This window comes from Myxine glutinosa, chromosome 14 (genome assembly GCF_964187855.1).
Source record: "Myxine glutinosa chromosome 14, kmMyxGlut1.1, whole genome shotgun sequence".
Classification (NCBI taxonomy): Eukaryota; Metazoa; Chordata; class Myxini; order Myxiniformes; family Myxinidae; genus Myxine; species Myxine glutinosa.
Genome location: NC_136274.1, coordinates 79,053,487 through 79,073,387, shown reverse-complemented (window position 1 = coordinate 79,073,387; position 19,901 = coordinate 79,053,487). Strand labels below are relative to the sequence as shown.

At 47.8% G+C, this 19,901-nt stretch overlaps 1 protein-coding gene and 1 pseudogene across 6 annotated transcripts in view; both read left to right on the top strand.

Annotated features, from left to right (window-relative positions):
- The window catches only part of LOC137439947 (CLUH binding protein of NUMT mRNA), an 88,589-nt gene that overhangs the window by 33,774 nt on the left and 34,914 nt on the right, over positions 1 to 19,901 (top strand). For all 6 annotated transcript variants that reach the window (XM_068136226.2, XM_068136227.2, XM_068136229.2 and 3 more), the window contains 3 exons: positions 4,216 to 4,308; positions 4,410 to 4,844; positions 5,005 to 5,318. In XM_068136226.2, coding sequence (XP_067992327.2) covers positions 4,216 to 4,308; positions 4,410 to 4,844; positions 5,005 to 5,318 — 842 coding nt within the window. The remainder of the gene's footprint in view (positions 1 to 4,215; positions 4,309 to 4,409; positions 4,845 to 5,004; positions 5,319 to 19,901) is intronic.
- On the top strand, positions 2,573 to 2,673 carry LOC144888900 (U1 spliceosomal RNA; annotated as a pseudogene).

Genomic DNA, 19,901 nt, shown 5'->3' with positions numbered 1-19,901 from the left:
GGTGGTAGAAGTTATCATGGTTTTGGGTGGGGGATGGTGTGAGTTAGTGGTGAACAACTGTCTTATAAAACTGGAGGGTAGAATGAGATTGAAAAGAATGTGGAAGTTGATTCCTTCAAGTGGGAGAAAGGAGGAACGAATGAGTGGAGGTGAGCAGTGATCCTGGATTTAGGTAGTTTCACCAGAAGGAGGTTGATGGTGGTCCACGTGCATCCTGCAGAAACCTGGGGGTGGACAACACTGAGAGGGCAGGGTGCAATACCCAATTATGTTGAAGGCTTTGGTTTCCACGTCGTCGAGCCGAGCAAGGTGCGAGGCGGAGGCGCCACCCAAAAGGGGATAGCAGTACTCCATCAAGCTGTGGATGAAGGCCTTGTTGGTGGATGGGAGTTCAGGTGTGCCAAGGAAGGACCTTGCCCGATGGATGATGCCCATTTGATGACTTTCTTTGGAGGCCAACACAGGAATGTAGTTTGCTCAAGAAAGATCATGGCTGACGGTGAGAATCAGGAGTTTGAGAGACTGAACCTCTTCAAGCTGGTTGTTGAGAAAGTAGATGGAAGGTTTGCCAGACGGTCCTTTCAGAGATAGTGAAAGTGTGAGATTTGTCTGGATTGAAAGACATTCAAAGTGCTTGACTAGCTTGTAATTTTAACAAGGCCTGAAGAGCGGGAAGAGGCTGCTGCCTGTATATCTGAATGATGTCACGGCAGGGAGTGGAATAATCCACAGAGGTTTTTCCAGGGAGTCAGAGATTATTGATGAAGATGAATGAGACTGGGCCCAGAACACTGCCTTGGGGCACTCCAGCCTTGACAGGGAGAGATGAAAGGATTCCGTCGAGTGTCACATGTTTACTACGAGAGTAGAGGAAGTCAGGAAGCCAGGTGTGGAGTTGGCCTTGCAGGCCAGAGGCAGAGAGTTTGAAGAGCAAGGCAGGTTGTCATGGAAACCAAGGCTTTCAAGATCATTTGAATCTCTCACGATGAAGTTCAGTCTATCACTTCGCGATCACCGACAGGTCGCTGGTCTCTGTCTTCTTCTGCCTCATTTCTGGTCTTGCACCATCTGCCCTCTCCGTGCTCTGTCCTCCCTCAGGTATCTGCAGGATGCACGTGCTCCACTGGCAACCCCCTCTTGGTGAAATAGGACTAAATCCAGAACCACTGCTCACTTCCACTCATTTATTCCTCTTTTCCCGTCTGTGGAGCCTCCTTCCGCACGCCTTCCACACTCTTCTATCCATCTTTCTCTCCCGGTCTTCAATACCGCTATTCACCACCGACTCAGGTCATCACCCATCCAAAGCCATGATCTTTTCTGCACCTGTTAAACCACCCCCACCCCTCCCAAAAGTTTACTCACATATCCGTCTCGTCCACCCCTTGCATTCTCCCCGAACCCTCATCGTTACCTGCATCCCTTGTTTGCCGGTCTCCGTCTACCTTCTCTCCTTGCCCTGCTGTTGGCGTTTCCCCTTTTTGTGTCCTGACCGGTTCTCTGTCTTAGCTCTTCCACAAGCTTAGACCATGGAAAAACAAAAGAGTGGGAATTGGTACAGCAGTGGTGGGTGTGCTTTGTTCTCGCTGGTGGGCCTTTTTTATTCTTTCAGAGATTGGGGCTCATGGAAGATGGAAGAGCCGAATGACAGAGTGCTTTGGAGCATGAGAAGCACTGGGATTTGAGGATAGGGGTGTGGGTGTGGATTACTGTGGGAGCATTTACAACCAAAAACGAAGTTTTTCAAAATGGGAACAAACAGCACAGTATTGGCAGTGATCTCATATTGTCTCGTCTCAGGAAGAATTCCGCGAGGTCGCGAGTTGATTTCCATTTTGTTTGGGCAGCCGAGGCCGCATAAAATCCTGGCTTGGAAAATGGTGGTATGTAAAGATAGGTGTGTCGGAGAAGGCTGACCAATATGGTGCTGATCAACCAGCACGCTCTGTGCAGTATATCCTCAGGACCGGCTGTGCACATCTTTGTGTGACCAGCTGCTCCTGAGGTGCTGACGTTTCGTTTTCAGTGCCCAGTGCACATCGGGCAGCTGTGAACATGCTTGGTCGTTGGTTCATGCTCATTGTCTTGTGACACAGGTATGCAGCCTTGCATTGCCATCACAAGCTTTCTGGTTGCTCTTACCAATCTCTGTTCTCATGAAAGGTATTCCCTAATTCCAACGCAAATTGGCAATCTCCATGGGTGGTTCAAGATGATAAAAACAAATATGAACATCATTGTTCATCCGCCATAGATAAAAATAGGGTGTTGATGTTTTGGGCTTTTCCCTTTGTCAAAGCATCTCTTTCTTTCTGTCTCTGTCTCTGTCCCTCTGTCTGTCCCTCTCTCTGTCCCTCTCTCTCTCTCTCTCTCTCTCTCTGTCTCTGTCTCTGTCTCTGTCTCTGTCTCTGTCTCTGTCTCTGTCTCTGTCTCTCTCTCTCCGTCTCTCTCTCTCTCTCCGTCTCTCTCTCTCTCCGTCTCTCTCTCTCCGTCTCTCTCTCTCCGTCTCTCTCTCTCCGTCTCTCTCTCTCCGTCTCTCTCTCTCCGTCTCTCTCTCTCCGTCTCCTGACAGGAGAAATACCATGATCATTAAGGTGGTGTTCTCAGGGCGAGGTCCACCCATTGCACTCCGGGTGGGTTGACCCTTGCGATTTCCCCAAATGTGGAAACTCTCTCTCCGTCTCTCTCTCTCTCTCTCTTTCTTTCTCTCTCTCTTTCTCTCTCTCTTTTTGTATCTCTCTCTCCTCTCCTCTCTCCTCTTCTCTCTCCTCTCCTCTCCTCTTCTCTCTCCTCTTCTCTCTCCTCTTCTCTCTCCTCTCTCCTCTTCTCTCTCCTCTTCTCTCTCCTCTTCTCTCTCCTGCTTTGAGAAGGGTTAAGTCCAGAACGTCAACACCTTGTTTTTATCTATGGCGGATCAACAACCATGTTTGTATAATTTGGCACAAGTATGGACTGCAATACAAAGATGGATTGATTCAATTTTGGATTCAACAGGTCAAAGGTCATGAGCCCTTTGAAACTGATTTTGCAGATCGTAACTCGAGTTGGAAGCATCTGATGTTTTCTCTTCTGCTTCTTTTTTCCTCTCTTTCTCTCGCACTCCCTCACGTGACCTTTAATTACCTCCGCCCACCTAAGGTGGACGGAGGTTATGTTTTCACCCCTGTCTGGTTATGTTTGTCCATTTGCGTACCGGACAACTCAAAAATATATGGACTGATTCGGACGAAACTTGGTGGACAGGTTGGGTGTGTGAAAAAAAGAAAAAGGAACCACCTTTAGAGGCCATTTTTCCCCACAGAGCAGGGGTTGGCCTTTTTTGGGCACTGTGGTCCCCTTTTTGAAGCAATGTTTTATGGCCGGATGCCCTCCCTGCCACCAACCCTGTTGGTCACCTCTTGTGACACACAGGGAATTACCAGTGACCTGGTACTCAATTTGCCGACCTCGGAAGGATGACAGGCTGTCAACCCCCCCTGGCATTAATTCAGCGATCAACCGGGATTCGAACCCAGGATCCTCGGATCCCAAGCCAGCACCCTAACTGGGTGTGTAAAAAAACAAAAAAAAAAACACCTTTAGAGGCCATTTTTCCCCGCAAAGCGGGGGTTGGCCTTTTTCGGGAACCGTGGTTGTTGTTGTTTTTCGGTCCCCTATTTGAAGCAATGTTTTACGGCCGGATGCCCTTCCTGACGCCAACCCTTTTTGCCGCCTTTAACGACAAACAGGGAATTACCAGTGAACTGGTACTCAACCTAACTGGGTGTGTGACCACCTAACTGGGTGTGTGACAAACTGGGTGTGTGAATTACCACCTAACTGGGTGTGTGACAAAGACAAATTGTTTAGATATTGGTGAAGATCCGGATGAGAATGATTTTTTATTTTTTAAGTGATTATTCACCATTGAGAGATTGGGCCAAAACCCATATATAGTATGATGTCTCAAAATGGAAACTAATCGGCCTGGCGGAGATCTGCCCTTCTTGTTTTTCATTTGACCTTTGATTGAGATCGAATGTAACGTTCAGTTGACATGTAACGCGGGCGGACGCATATCTAGCGACACATTCACGTCAAACTATATTTTCTACTTCAGTTTTACATGCTGACTTGCCTTGCAAAAAAATAACAGATTATAAGTTTCTGTGGGCTATCAGGTTGACAGGAAGTGGGCTACTGAGTAATGCCCAATGATGTCCGCATGATTGACAGACCCGAGATTGGAATGAGGAGATTCAGACGACGCGAGAACTGCCCAAGAAGAATCTGCCAGAAAGGCTCGTGCGGGAGAGAGCCATATTCAAGGTAAGAACTATTGCTTGGCCTAGCAATCGAGTAATTTTTCAGTTACCTATCATTTTTCTTTAATTGTCTCTCCTCACATTTCTTTACCCTTCACACTGCAGGTGCAGAGCGATTTTGTCGCTGCCGCAACACGTGGCGCGATGGCTGTTGTAGACGGAAATGTGATGGCAATAAATCCCGGAGAAGATTCCAAAATGCAAATGTTCATCTGGAACAACATCTTCTTCAGCCTTGGCTTTGATGTCAAGGACCACTACAAGGAATTTGGTGGAGATTCTGCAGCGTACGCGGCCACCGCACTGGACCTAGCCGGCGTCCGTGCGTACAGCGCTCTGGACACGGAAGGCCTCTACACGCTCGGCACAGCAGTTATAGACTATCGTGGATACCGCGTCACTGCTCAGTCTATTATTCCAGGTATCTTGGAGCGTGAACAAGAGCATTCCGTTGTTTACGGCTCCATAGATTTTGGGAAGACTGTTGTCTCACATCCGAAGTACTTGGAGCTCCTTGAAAAGACTGCTGTGCCTCTGAAAGTAAGCAATGTTTGCATTAAACGTTCTTTCTAAATGTTGGTGTTTGAACGTTTTTCCATTCTGAATGTAAAATAAATTGATGCAACGTGTGCTTTAAATTTTTTGCCTCGATCAAGTATCCTTCAGGAGCTTATTTCCTCCCTAACCCTCTTCCTCACAGATTCTCCGCCATAAAGTTCTCAACGAGAATGCTGAAGCCGTAGAACTTTGCTCTGCTGTTGAGTGCAAGGGAATCGTTGGAAATGACGGAAGATATTATATTCTTGATCTACTCCGCACGTTCCCGCCCGACGTCAACTTTTTGCCTGTGGCAATGTCTGCTCCTGGCGCGAAGCCACCTGGCAAGGAGGTTACAAAAGCAGAAGTGCACCGCAGCTTACCTGTGGAGCCAGAAATGCTCGAATTTGCGAGGAATCATCGCCACAGCCTCTGCTGCTTAAGGCAGGAACTTCTCGAAGCTTTTGTGGATCACAGGTAACGTCATGTTTAAGAATTGTTTGTGTATTTTGGAAGATCAAGATTGAAATTCTGAATATTCCCTGCCTTCTTGAGGCGGAAATGTATCCATGTTTGTACTAGTTTTGATTCGACGAATTTGTTTTGTTCATCTATGACCTTAAATTTTTAATATTTTATTTTATATTTAATACACACTCCTCTCTGGGCATGCTGATCCACAATGAAATTGCGGTCACTTGTGGGTATTTTTGTGTTGGTAAACTGGTCGCTTTGGGTTCACATCTCTTGAGCGGACAACTCTTGTTCGGATATGAGGAGCTAAACTTCCACACCAGCTTTACACACTGAAAGTAAAAGAGGAACAGGCAGATCAAAATGCTTGGACACAAGATGCAAATAAGTAGTTGCGTGACGAATGAAATTGCAATGACGAATGAATAAAATGGGAGGGGTGGAAACTAAACTGATGATCAAAGATGAGAGTTGGAGAAAAGATAATACTTGAGGTCTGAAGCAATGATATATTCCATGACTTTTGCTTATAATGGGAAGAAGACTGACCAGTCTGTATTGGAGTAGAACATTCCGAGGTGAATTCAGCCTATATATATATATATTATGCATACACAGGAAACAGTCCGCCGACTGGTTGAATGCTAATGATGTATGTGACGTCCTCAGCACATGTCTTTCTCCCACTTATTTCGTCTTTGACGGCTCGTATTACAAACAGGTGTTCGGCGCTGTGATGGGTTTCCCAGTGTCTGCTGTGGTCACTAACATGGTGATGGAAGAGGTTTTGAGACACGGGCCATCCCATCCCTCCCAACACAGTCATCTATGTAGATGACACTTTTGTCATCTGTCCCAGCACGGCCTTTAATATAATACCAGAGGGCATTAGTGGAACATTTCCTTCCATCAAATTTGCATGCGAGGAAGAACAGGATAGGTCGCTTCCGTTTCTGGGCGCCATGGTGATGAGGGACCCAAATGGAAGTTTAAGTACCACAGTGTATAGAATACCCACCCAGTCCGATCGTTACCATGATTTTGGGTCTTGCCATCTGACGCACCACAAAAGAGCCATGATGAACACACTTGTAAAAAGGGCAAGGAATATACCATCCACCTTGGAGGATAAGAGGAGCTAGATCAAGCATCTTAAATTGATATTGAAAGCCAATGGTGGCACAGACCTCCTTTGCCAAAAAACTAAATGCTACTGGCAGCTCCAAGACCTCAGGAAGTTCCACAGGAACCACCCAAAGGCTTCTGTGTTCTACCTTTTGTCGGGGTGAAAGTTAACCAACATCAAGGACAGAAGACAAAATAATGACCGCACAAGTATGATAAACACCGTTCCATGTGACTGTGATGTAGAATGCATGGGGGAGATCAGAAGAACCTTAGGCCAGTGCATTAAAGAATGCCAGAAGGCCTGTGAGTGTAATCACCCGGAAAGGTCTGCGATGGCCAAGCATGGATTCCGGGCGTGCCATGTTCCCGTATGGGACAATGTGAACATTTGGTGGCATCCTCGAATTGTGCTAGGAGGCAAATACTAGAGGCATGGCCCACTGGTCAAACGAGGTCATTTTTGAGAGAGGTGACTGTAGCGTTATCATACGGTCGTTTTATACACAAATACACCAGAGAGCCGTCGATGGCGGGAGGAGGGCAGAGACAAAGTGGAACACAACCAACACAGGGAAGGAGGATACCACAAATATAATGTACCCCTCAAACAGACACAAAACATTTTCAACACAAGCCTGTCACGGGTCAATGGTCACAAGGTCTCGCAACATAGATTTGTGATTGGTCGAGGGAACGCCCCCCCCCCCCCATCCCCCACACCCCACCCACCCCAGGTATATCCAGGAAGAGATAAACAAGAAAAAAGAAAATTGCTCTCGATAAATGCCTTGTGGAAGCCGGATTGCTGGCTGAAATGTTGACTTATTCTGACAAAACTATAGATTGGAGAACTATAAAATGGATTTATTGGATATAATTCCCAACCGCAGTTCATTACTTGATTTATATATATATATATATATTGTTACCGATCGCGGATTAAGATGTTAGTTACCGAGCGGTTTGGTATTTCCGCGACCGTTACAGGATCCCTGACTCACCCGATTCACCCAGAACTTTGGCCGTATCGCACCCTAGCTGCTCAATGAGGGAAAAGACAAAAACGACGCAATGTAAAGAGGAAAACGAAGGCCAAGAAAGGTTTGAAATACTACTACATTTATTTACTATTTACACACAAGCAAAAAGAAAGCAGTGACGTTTATTTACAAGCACATAAGACGCAGGTGACACAGGGAAGTACTAGCTTATCGTTATACAGACTTAATTAACCCCAGGACAGAACAAACAAAGACGACTCACACGGGGAATTGCAGAGTGGATTGGCTGGAAGGAGGTGCGTGGCTGGAGGGGGGAGGACGGCACGGAGCTGGCTGGAGCTTGATCCTGCACGGGACGTCGGGCGGGACCTCGACGGCCGCTGATGCCTCCGATCCTGTCGTGTGCGTGGGATCACGGGTCGGATCACGGGTCGGATCACGGTCAGAGCCGACGCGCTGGTGGGGGGTCTGGCGTGACGGGTTCTCTCCTCTCTTCTTTTGTTTGGTCCAACCACTCCGTCTCCAATGCAACCCCTCAACGCAATCACTGAACGCAACCACTGAACGCAACCACTGATCGCAACCACTGACGACCAACTCAGCTCTTTGTGACCCTCCTTGTCTCGGCTCAAAAGTGCATCTCCGTTTCTGCTTCCAAGCTCGACTCACTGGGGGGAGCGTCGCGCTGTGGGTTATATAGGCCCCGCCCCTCAACCTTGGCGAACCTCCCCCAAAAGTTCTTCCTCCGCCCTCTCCAGCCAAACCCCTGGCTCATGGTTGGTCGAGTGGGGCTGGCTCACTCCTCCCCTCTCTGACGAGGTGGGGAAACGCCTTCCTTCCCCCAACCCTGCCTCGTGGTCAATGGCGGATGAAGGGAAAAACCGACCAAAATGCGGAAGGCGCTTCGAATTGCAATTGACGGAAAGGGGGGAATGGAAGGGAATCTATCTCTTTCACTGGTGCAATGGAGTATTTCAATTAATGGAAGACACAGCCTTACGCTAATACACATAATATGGATATAACTGTCAAAAGAAAAGATATATCGTGTCCTGCATGTATGTTTTTATGGACTAACTACAGGAACGCCCTTTGACCTTTATACAACCACAACGGAGGGAGGAGGGGTGATATTTTACAACAACCTTTTACAACAACATTTTACCACAACAAAAAAATAAAAAAAACATTCTCATATCCACAACACTGCACCCTCCTCCCCTTAGGCACGTCCCGGGCCTATTACTTTTACCTTAGTGTGGCACGTAGGTGTAGTTCCCTCTACTTTTAACCTGACCCTGAGTGCGACAGTTTTAAAACATAAATAAATGTGTCCCGCTGCTCCATTGCACCCTACCTAACAGACTTACGCCCACAGTTAACCGAATTGCGGAATGGTCTTCAAACTACACACTGACGGTGGGAAGCATTATTTACACTGACGCTAATTTTATTTACAAAACTAACCCAGGACCTGTAATTGTTCTTTCTGGGGGGAGACAGTCTGCTCTGCATCGACGCACCATTAAAAGCACCCAAAAACGCACCAATACACACCCAAGCACCAATCGGTGCAGTCACCATAGTTCATCAGTGTTCCATAAAAATAAACCAACAACCCCTAACCCTGCAGGTGATCTCTTGCTCTTCGGCTCCCTCTGCTGGTTATTATTATTTATCTTCCAGATGTTGTCATTCTCTTTTGCTTTGCTTACTGGCGGCCTATTTGCAATAAAGTGTGCCCAATGTGTCCTTCTTATTTATTTTATTTATGGCCCACAGGGCCGACTAGTGTGGTTCACCTGGGGGGCATCGGTGCCCTGTGGCCAAGGTCCGCCAGCAAGATTTCGGGCCCTCATGGCCGGTTCCAGCAGAGGGGCCATGCCCCAACCCATGGGGTCCATAAGTGGTGCTCGGCCACAGGCATGTGGTCCATAATGTGGTGCATCGATGCAGACAGCTGGTTCTGGGAATTTCGGGCGCACAATGGCCGACCCACGCACGCTCCCCTCGGCGCCCAACGGCGCACAGGTCATGTGGGAGACAAAAGAAAGACAATTGAGCGAGGGGTAAGGTCACAAGGGTACACGTCAAAAAGGCAATGCAAGGCGAAATGCGTACGGAGGGCGAAGTGAGAAAGCTCGTCCCTACCGTACGTCACCCCCCTGTTACCTAGCCCACCCTTGCCCTTACCCCATATGTACAAAACCTACACATTACCAATTCGTCACTACTGTCACGTCTTCCCCATATTTCCCCTATACCAAATTCGTCTCCACAATCCCTCTACTTCAAAATTTGCCATCACCAAATTCATCAATCCTCATAAGGAGGCAGAGATGGAACATCAAAGCACAATGTCACACCCACGTCATAATGCGTCCCACAATCCAAACATTTGCATCATAAAAATAATTAAACCATGGCATGGTGTGGAGTACCTGTCACCTCAGGCGAGTGGATGCAGATGGTGCGAGGAGATCCTTCATCCTAACTATCCTCTAAATGACATTAACACACTTTACACTACCCGGGGTCTTTCCCTGCCAATCCATTGGCCACTTACACTATGGGTTCTAAAAACCAAATTCCCATTGACCAAACTGTGGTGCTTCTCAATTTGGGGTCTCACTCCCCCGATTCATCTCCCGGTGCCCTCGCACAATTTCTGGGCCGCGACGTGTAGCTCTCCCAACAGGTCTACCCACCTGCACACCTCCACCACTGTAGTTGCCACCCGAGCTTACCTAGCTCCTCACCCTAACCTAACTAACTGGGGACAGCCCCTCTCCTGGCTCTGTCACCCCATGGTGCCCTCTGGCACTGGGCTACCCGGGTCCGTCCTCCGGATCCTCGGGCCCCATCCACAACAACTACTACCGGCTCCCAGAGCCCACCTGCGGCCTCACCTGGCCGACATCCTCACAGTGGTGGAGTGCCCAAACCAACTACACACACTAACAGGCTACACGCCCAGCCATTTCCACAACACTAATGCACCCATCCACATACCATTCTGCCACCCGCACCACAGATGCCAATATCCAACCACAATTTACCTGTACCCTCTACCTAACACTTACACTACCCGCCCCGGGTATCCGTGATGGGGGTCCACTCTTCCCCCATTCACACCTTCGCACCATCCACTCCACTCCACAATTTCCACCATACTCACTCCACGACCATCCATTCCAATACTCCATTTATTCCACACTCCATGTCTTCCACACAACCATTTATTCCATTCACCTGTCCTCCATTCACCTGTCGTTGCACGCCTGTGCAATCCTACCTGGTGCCACCTGCACCCTCCTCCTCTTCCTGGACCATTTGGTCAACACAACACGCAATCACCACTACTCCCTCATACACTGCTCCACACACCTGTTCAGTTGCACACCTGTGCAATCACACCTGTTCAATCCTCACACACACGGCATCATCTCAGCTAACTACTCCCCTCTGAAACTTGCGCTTCCCAGTCGCCCCTTTAAACTATTGCGCTCCCACGTCATTATAATCCACACTAATCTACCTGCGTCCCCACTACAGGTATCAGTCACTATCTAACCTTAACGTTACCTAATGTCAATCTCTTCTAGATCCCTATCATTATCCAAGCCCTCCCTGGCTCGGTTGTCATAGCCACCCCATAAACTATTGCGCATTTGCCCCACCATGTGAGGGATGATGGATTTGCCATCCCACCACATTGGGGGTCTCTCACTATAAATTTTGTTCGTCCAAATCCAACAAATCCAAAATTTTCCATTTACTGCCAATTCTATTCACTTTTCTAAATTTTGTATCAAATCACTACTATCACTATCACCATCACCCGTCTACTTATTACATCCTCTCGGTGCGCCAATTCACGTCTACAGCCCAGCTTCGTACAGCCGAGCAATGAACGCGGATTCTTTTGTGCCGGCGGCTGGATGCGTCCCGCATTCGGGGCAGGGGCGGGGGCTTACCCGGGCCGAGATCCCACGCACCACCTCGGCGTGGAGCCATCCAATGTCCCGATCTCGACCTGCCGGCACGTCTCAATCTCAATAGAAAGTGGTCGCCATGACGACCCTTCCTATCGGGCGGCCCGCTCCGCCTAGTGGAGCCCGGACGCGGCCGTTCCAAGCGAGGCCCAGCGTGGATCGCGCACGGCGGTCCTTTCGAACCCGCCGTGGCTCGGATCCCCGCTGGTTCTCGCGGCACGCGAAGCTGCCCGACGCGCACCGAGGGCCCGAGTCGGCTATAAGTCGTTCTAACCTCTAGCCTGGTTACCGTCGACGCTTCACCTGGATTCTTACAAGCATACGCTACCCCTTTCTTGCTCATACATGCAGCTGTTTCCATGCTCCTCGTCGTACCGTTCCTTACACACCTCGGTACACTCATTCCTCTCCCAGCCTTGGTCACACACCTGACCACCGAACACTTTGGCACACATTCGTTGGTCGCACACCTCACCAACACACCTCTTCGCGCCCCCTCCTCGGTCACTTCCTCTGTGACAATCACAGGTGTGCTCTCATTCGCACACCCAACCACGTGCCTCACTACCAACTCAAATGTGCCTTCCCACACACGCTCTACCATTCCAGGTGTGCATCCTTCCATTCCAGGTGTACATCCTCGCTCACCTGTCACAACCAACTCACGCTCCGTTTCACTCTCACTACTCTCACCTCCACTCTTGACAGCGCACTCACCCTTACTCTCGACGGCACACTCTTTCCTCATGCACCCGTCCGTTACACACCTTTCTCGCGCACACCCTCCTGTTACATCCTCTGTAACACTCACCACAGGCGTACACTTCCTCGTTACATCCTCTGTAACACTCACCACAGGTGTACACTCTCTCGTTACATCCTCTGTAACACTCACCACAGGTGTACACTCTCTCGTTACATCCTCTGTAACACTCACCACAGGTGTACACTCTCTCGTTACTTCCTCCGTAACACTCACCACACCGCGCTTCCATGTACCCCCTCGCACACGCGCTTCGACCAACTCACTCTTGACGGCACACTCACTCCTCGGCGTGCACTTTTTCCTCACACACCCCATGGTCGGACATTCTCGCACACCTCTTTTTTCGCACACCTGACCTGTCGCACACTTCACCAACGGCCTTTCACGAACACCCGGATCCAAACCAATCCCCAAGCCGACTGAAGCTTTCCTCACATCATATACATTGCCACTCACCTCCGTACTTCGTCTCCGCACCTCCTTTGCCACCTGCAAACTTTTTATTTGGTCAGTGAGCACCTCATCATGATTTGAACACAGACCTTGTACATATTCCATTACCTCCTCCTGGATTTCTCTCTTAGTTTCTGTCCGTCCCTTCTTAATTTCACTCACCTCTTCTTCCACTTCCTCTAGTTTTTGTTTAACCTCTTTTATTTCTCGGTGCGTCTCCTCAAGTTCGTCCTCTAGGGCTACCGTGACCGTCTCTATGTGCATCCTCACCTGCCGGTCCTTTGTCTCCATTATCTCTGTCACCTCGTCCACCCTCATTGTCAGTTCCTCCCGTACCATCTGACATTGCCTCTGTGTCGCTATCAAGTCATTTTTAATTTCTTTTTGTGTCGCCTTTAACCCTCCGAGTACTGCAGTGTTCCTTTGAACCTGCTCCACTAACTTCGTTTGTCCCTCTGTCAGCTGTTCCACCTCCTCCGTCAGATCTTCTATTCCCCCTTGTAACTTTGCCGTATTATTTCTCACCTCTTTCTCTATACGCTTTTCGCCTCGCTTTACCTCCTCGCGTAGCCCTGAGACCTCCTCACTCACCCCTCGTCGTATTTCCTCCATCTGGTTCCCCATCTGTTCGATTTCCCGGGCGGATTGTTCCCCTATTTCCCGCAATTTGTCCTCCATCCTATTTTCTAACCCCATTAACCCATTTTTCACCCCCTCTAACTGATTCTCCTGGGCAGCCATTCTGTTTTCCACCCCCTTTAACCCATTCTTTACCTCTTTTATCCCGTTGTCTAACCCCTCACCGGTACCCCTCGCTTCGTCCCTCATTACCCCCAATTGCTCACTCTGAGCATCCATCCGGTTCCCCATTACCCCCATTTGGTCTCCCATTCGTTCCATAAGGGCCCTCATTTGCAACATAAAAAGGTTCGAATCCACCAGGGGCGCTGCCACGGTCACGGCAAAATTTGGTGCCGCTTTACCCACGTGCGTGAGGACGCCACTTTGCGCGTCTGATACTCCCGCAACCACATTGCCATTTTTCTCCTCCCTTTCCTCCACATACATTTCCCCGAGGTCCTGGGTCGATTCCACCCCGTCTATCTCTCCCACCGGCATCCCGCCGCCTTGAACAGCCATGGCGCGATTTCAAAATTCGGGTTTTGTAAAACAAAACAAATTTCGGTTCTTTATAATTTTGAGCGCGTGAAGCGCGCTTCGGGTCCGAATCTCACTCCTCGACACCAATTGTTACCGATCGCGGATTAAGATGTTAGTTACCGAGCGGTTTGGTATTTCCGCGACCGTTACAGGATCCCTGACTCACCCGATTCACCCAGAACTTTGGCCGTATCGCACCCTAGCTGCTCAATGAGGGAAAAGACAAAAACGACGCAATGTAAAGAGGAAAACGAAGGCCAAGAAAGGTTTGAAATACTACTACATTTATTTACTATTTACACACAAGCAAAAAGAAAGCAGTGACGTTTATTTACAAGCACATAAGACGCAGGTGACACAGGGAAGTACTAGCTTATCGTTATACAGACTTAATTAACCCCAGGACAGAACAAACAAAGACGACTCACACGGGGAATTGCAGAGTGGATTGGCTGGAAGGAGGTGCGTGGCTGGAGGGGGAGGACGGCACGGAGCTGACTGGAGCTTGATCCTGCACGGGACGTCGGGCGGGACCTCGACGGCCGCTGATGCCTCCGATCCTGTCGTGTGCGTGGGATCACGGGTCGGATCACGGGTCGGATCACGGGTCGGATCACGGTCAGAGCCGACGCGCTGGTGGGGGGTCTGGCGTGACGGGTTCTCTCCTCTCTTCTTTTGTTTGGTCCAACCACTCCGTCTCCAACGCAACCCCTCAACGCAATCACTGAACGCAACCACTGAACGCAACCACTGAACGCAACCACTGACGACCAACTCAGCTCTTTGTGACCCTCCTTGTCTCGGCTCAAAAGTGCATCTCCGTTTCTGCTTCCAAGCTCGACTCACTGGGGGGAGCGTCGCGCTGTGGGTTATATAGGCCCCGCCCCTCAACCTTGGCGAACCTCCCCCAAAAGTTCTTCCTCCGCCCTCTCCAGCCAAACCCCTGGCTCATGGTTGGTCGAGTGGGGCTGGCTCACTCCTCCCCTCTCTGACGAGGTGGGGAAACGCCTTCCTTCCCCCAACCCTGCCTCGTGGTCAATGGCGGATGAAGGGAAAAACCGACCAAAATGCGGAAGGCGCTTCGAATTGCAATTGACGGAAAGGGGGGAATGGAAGGGAATCTATCTCTTTCACTGGTGCAATGGAGTATTTCAATTAATGGAAGACACAGCCTTACGCTAATACACATAATATGGATATAACTGTCAAAAGAAAAGATATATCGTGTCCTGCATGTATGTTTTTATGGACTAACTACGGGAACGCCCTTTGACCTTTATACAACCACAACGGAGGGAGGAGGGGTGATATTTTACAACAACCTTTTACAACAACATTTTACCACAACAAAAAAATTAAAAAAACATTCTCATATCCACAACAATATATATATATATATATATATATATATATATATATAGTATATATATATATGTATATATATATATATATATATATATATATATATATATATATATATATATATATATATATATATATATATATATAGTATATATATATATATATATATATTGTTATGGATATGAGGATTGTGTTTTTTTTATTGTGTTTTTTATTATTAGTGCTTTATTCTGGACCCTCCTTACTCCAGTTATGTATAAAGGTCAAAGGGCGTCCCATAATTAGGTCATAAACAATCACGTCAGCCAATCATAGATTTCCCCCTTGTTGATAGTTATATCTTTATTATGTGTATTAGGGTAAGGCCTTGTCTTCCATTAAGATGACACTCCATTGCACCAAGTGAAACAAGATAGATCCCCTTTCATTCCCATTCCCAAAATCTCCATTTCCAGCTACATCCCCTCCAAGTCTCCATTGCCAACCGCACTGGGCAGTTTGCCAGGTTTGTTACAGCGGTGGGTTGCTGATTTCGCCCCAAAGCCGCCATTAAGCATGTGCTCAGCTCGGGGAAGAAGGGCGTGCCCGCCCATGGTCATCAAGGGCGGAGCCAGAGGGCCGTGCCGACCAATCAGGGCCGAGGCGAGCTGACCGATGGGCGTGTCCTAAAGGCCGGCGGCTTGATCGCCTGAGGCGCTATAAAAGCGCGCGCGCAAGAAGCAAGGACGTGGTTGTTGAGTTGAGTGGTTGGACCAGATGAGCTCTTACAGAAGTGGTTGGACCAGATGAGCTTTTACAGCAGTGGTTGGACCAGATGAGCTTTTACAGAAGTGGTTGGACCAGATGAGCTTTTACAGAAGCAGATGAACTTTGACAAGACGAGAGAGACGAGTCCTGAAAAGAGCACGCGACGTCCACACAGCCGCAGCAGCAGCAGCCACAGCAGCAACAACAGCAGCTTGGGGCCTGGATGGCAGTTTTGAGCAGGGCCGCGAAGGAACGGCGGCTGCTAAACGTGCCGATCGTGCTGCAGTATCCGTTGGACCTTCCTCTCCCTCCAGCCATCCACCTCCTGCCTTTCCATCCTTTTGTGTACGTGAGTTTATTCTGTGTGTCTTGTCCCTGGGTTAATTAAGACTGTAGGTAAGCTAGCGTTGCACTGTGTCTCTGAATTCTTCTGTAAATTATTTTCTTATCTTTCCTTCTTCCTTGGTTACTTTTGGTTGTAAATAGTAAATAAATTAGATTCGTATTCCTTACCCTTTGTCTTTCTTCTTCTTCACATCCTTCGCTTTAGTCTTTTCCCCATTGAATATCTGTGGCGCGATCCGGCCAACGTTCGGGAATCGGGTTAGTCGGGGCAACTGTGCGGCCGCGGTGCCATCCGCTCGGCAAACACAACATCTTATCCGCGGTCCATAACAATATATATGTATATGTATATATATATATATATATATATATATATACAGTGGAACCTTGACTTACGAGTGCCCCAACTTACGAGTTTTTCGAGATACGAGCCGTCGCTCCGGCAGTTTATTGCTTTGAGATGCGAGCCGAGATCCGAGTTACGAGCTTTCGCCACCCGGTCACGTGGTTATCTTGCCGTTCAAGTACGTATCTCTGTCGTATAGCGCTGCATTTTTTTTTTCGCATTTTGGTTATTTCGAGTTTACGCCGCCAGGTAGGTTCTGGTCACGTGGTTATCTTGCCGTTCAAGTACAGTACGTATCTCTGTCGTATCGCGATGCATTTTAGTTTTCGCATTTTGGTTATTTCGAGTTCACGCCGCCAGGTAGGTTCTGGTCACGTGGTTATCTTGCCGTTCAAGTACAGTACGTATCTCTGTCGTATAGCGATGCATTTTAGTTTTCGCATTTTGGTTATTTCGGAAAATTTCATGTTCATGTCGAACATTTCATGTTCATGTTCATGTTTTCATGTTCATGCCATGCCAGGCCACAACTTGTTCAGAGTGCCGGCGATAGCTCGCCTTCTCTTTGTTGAAAACACGGTGAGATCCTTAACATCCAACAACTAATGGGACGCAAACGGGGCGCCCAGTTTAGCGGTACACACATTGATGAATCACCCTGCCTGTGATTCACCCATGACAGGTTATAGCTGGGTCGGGATTCAAACCCAGGCTGGACAGTTTAGACTTTAGAGTCAAGTGTGCGTACCTCCAGTCCAGGCCATCCTGCCAACTTGTATGCTGCATACAGGTGAAATATAAAGCGCGACATATTTTTATATATACTGTATATTTAAAAAAAAATTGGTGTGGTTTTTGGCGGGCTGGAACGGATTAATAGCATTTCAATGCATTTTAATGGGGAAATTTGATTTGAGATACGAGCAATTTGAGTTACGAGCTCGGTCACGGAACGAATTAAACTCGTAAGTCAAGGTTCCACTGTATATATAAATATATATATATATATATATATATATATATATATGTATATATATATATATATATATATAGTGGCACAGTGGCCATGTATATGTATGTATATATACTCTGTTAACCCATGCTCTCCCCCCCCATGCTGATCACTATTACCCCATGTTGATCTGGACGTCCTGCTTGGTGGCACAGTGGCCATTTTTTTTGTGATCATCATGGCTGGAGGCCAGCTTGGAAATGTGGTTTTCCCAGGAAAGATAATGGCAGATCGTGAGACCCAAAAGCTTGATTGACAGAACTGCTTGGAGAGGATTGTTGAGAAAGTAGATGGGAGGGTTATCCAGACGGTCTTTTCGGAGAGACGTAGTAAGAGTGTTGCCTGGTGTTGGCTTAGCGGTTAGGGTGCTGGCTTGGGATCCTGGATTCGAATCCCGGTCGATCGCTGAATTAACGCCAGAGGGGTTGACTCAGCCTGTCATCTTCCGAGGTCGGCAAATTGAGTACCAGCTTGCTGGGATGAATGATCACGGTGCGTACCCCGATTTAGAATAGGTACACCGTATCCCTGCGCATCGCAAGAGGCGACTGAGGGTTGGCATCAGAAAGGGCATCCGGCCATAAAAACATTGCCTCAAAACAGGGAACCATGATTGTCATGGGGCCCGCAAGGCTAACCCACGCTCTAGCAGGGAAAATGGCCTTAAAACTATCATTCATAGTGAGAGTGTGAGATTTGTCAGAAAATTTCGGGAATCAGAATTTTTTAATAGACGGTTGAAGCCTCTCATCGAGGTTGTCCTCTGAGAGGCTTCAACCGTTTATTAAAGTCTCCAGGATGCTCATTGTGGTTGATATGGATATCTGCAAAATCTCCGAAACTATCATCCGTTGACTGGAATCAGTAGGAATATTTACCCTGTCATCAGCAAAGCTGCAGAGTGGGGGATGTCTTTGTCCTCTCGTCCTAATATGAGCCTTTCACAAGAAATGGAGCAAACTTTTGGTTGAGCATAAGAGCACACTGTAGGTTTTGTCTCCAATTTTCAAATGAGTTTACCGTTTCGTTTTGAGAAAGGCACCACTGTTTCTGGGCTCCGTGTGTGTTAGCCATGACTAATAATTACACCACTCACAGGCTTTGCAACAGCTGTGTCTCCCAGGCTGTGTGCTGCCCAGCTGTTGGGCTTATGCAGTGGACCACGTGTACCGACAGAGGAATCAGAACGGTCATTTTCTTAAAGAGAATCTTTAATACGCTGCCACCATGCCAATTATGGTGGACGATCCATCTGACGAGTACCACAACAAGCTAAAACACGGTACATTGGTTCTGTGGGTAAAGAGCATTCTTTAATTACTCTCAGGTATGGCAGAACAAGGCCAACAAAGAAGCAAAAGACTAAACGGTGACGCTTACACGAGCGAGAGGCCACAATTTCCTTAATGCAACCTTGGATGTTGGTGGGAGGCATTGGTTTTTAGGAGTTTTTTTTAACCACGATAACATGTTGACCAAATAAAGGATTTCAACCAAACTTGGCACAAGAATGGACGACAAGGCAAAGATAAACTGATTGGAATGTGCGGTTCAACAGTCGAAGGTCATGTTCCCTTTGGGAATCATGCGTATGTATATGTATGTATGTATGTATGTATGTATGTATGCATGTATGGTATGTATGTATGTATGTATGTATGTGTTTAGATAGATATATGTATACAGTATAGTTTGTGTGTTGTGTGTTAATGTCCGGCTTCCTTCTTGTGACTACGGTGCAGCAATTTGTCTTCATTTTGATTTGCAGACCACGAGTTTAAAACATCTGATGTACCTATATGTCTTTTCTCCATTGTGCTCACCGTCTCTCTTGCTCTCTCATGTGAACTTTAGTTTTTCATGTGACCTTTAATTGAGATCAAACATACTCTTGGGTTGACATCTAACACAGGCAGCGGAAAATCCATCAACACATTGGCATCAACTTAAATTTTCTCTTTTTATTTTGTTTGCTTTGATGTTTTGTTTTATAACATTCGTGATTAGATGCCCAAGATACTCGAGTGCCCTCTGAACAAAACTGCACTTTGATGGCTTCAATTTCAGGCCTACTTCTGTCAGTCGTACAATAACCTTCTGCAGGTGCTCCAAGTGTTCTGCAATTGTTCGTAAGAAGACCAATATGTCATCCTTGTAAACAGAGACAAAGCTGGGACCAGAAGCAGGTTTCAGGCACACCGCTACGTGCTGCATCAGGCGCTGAAATGCTACATTGCATTGGTCAACCTAAAGGACATCACGTTAAATCC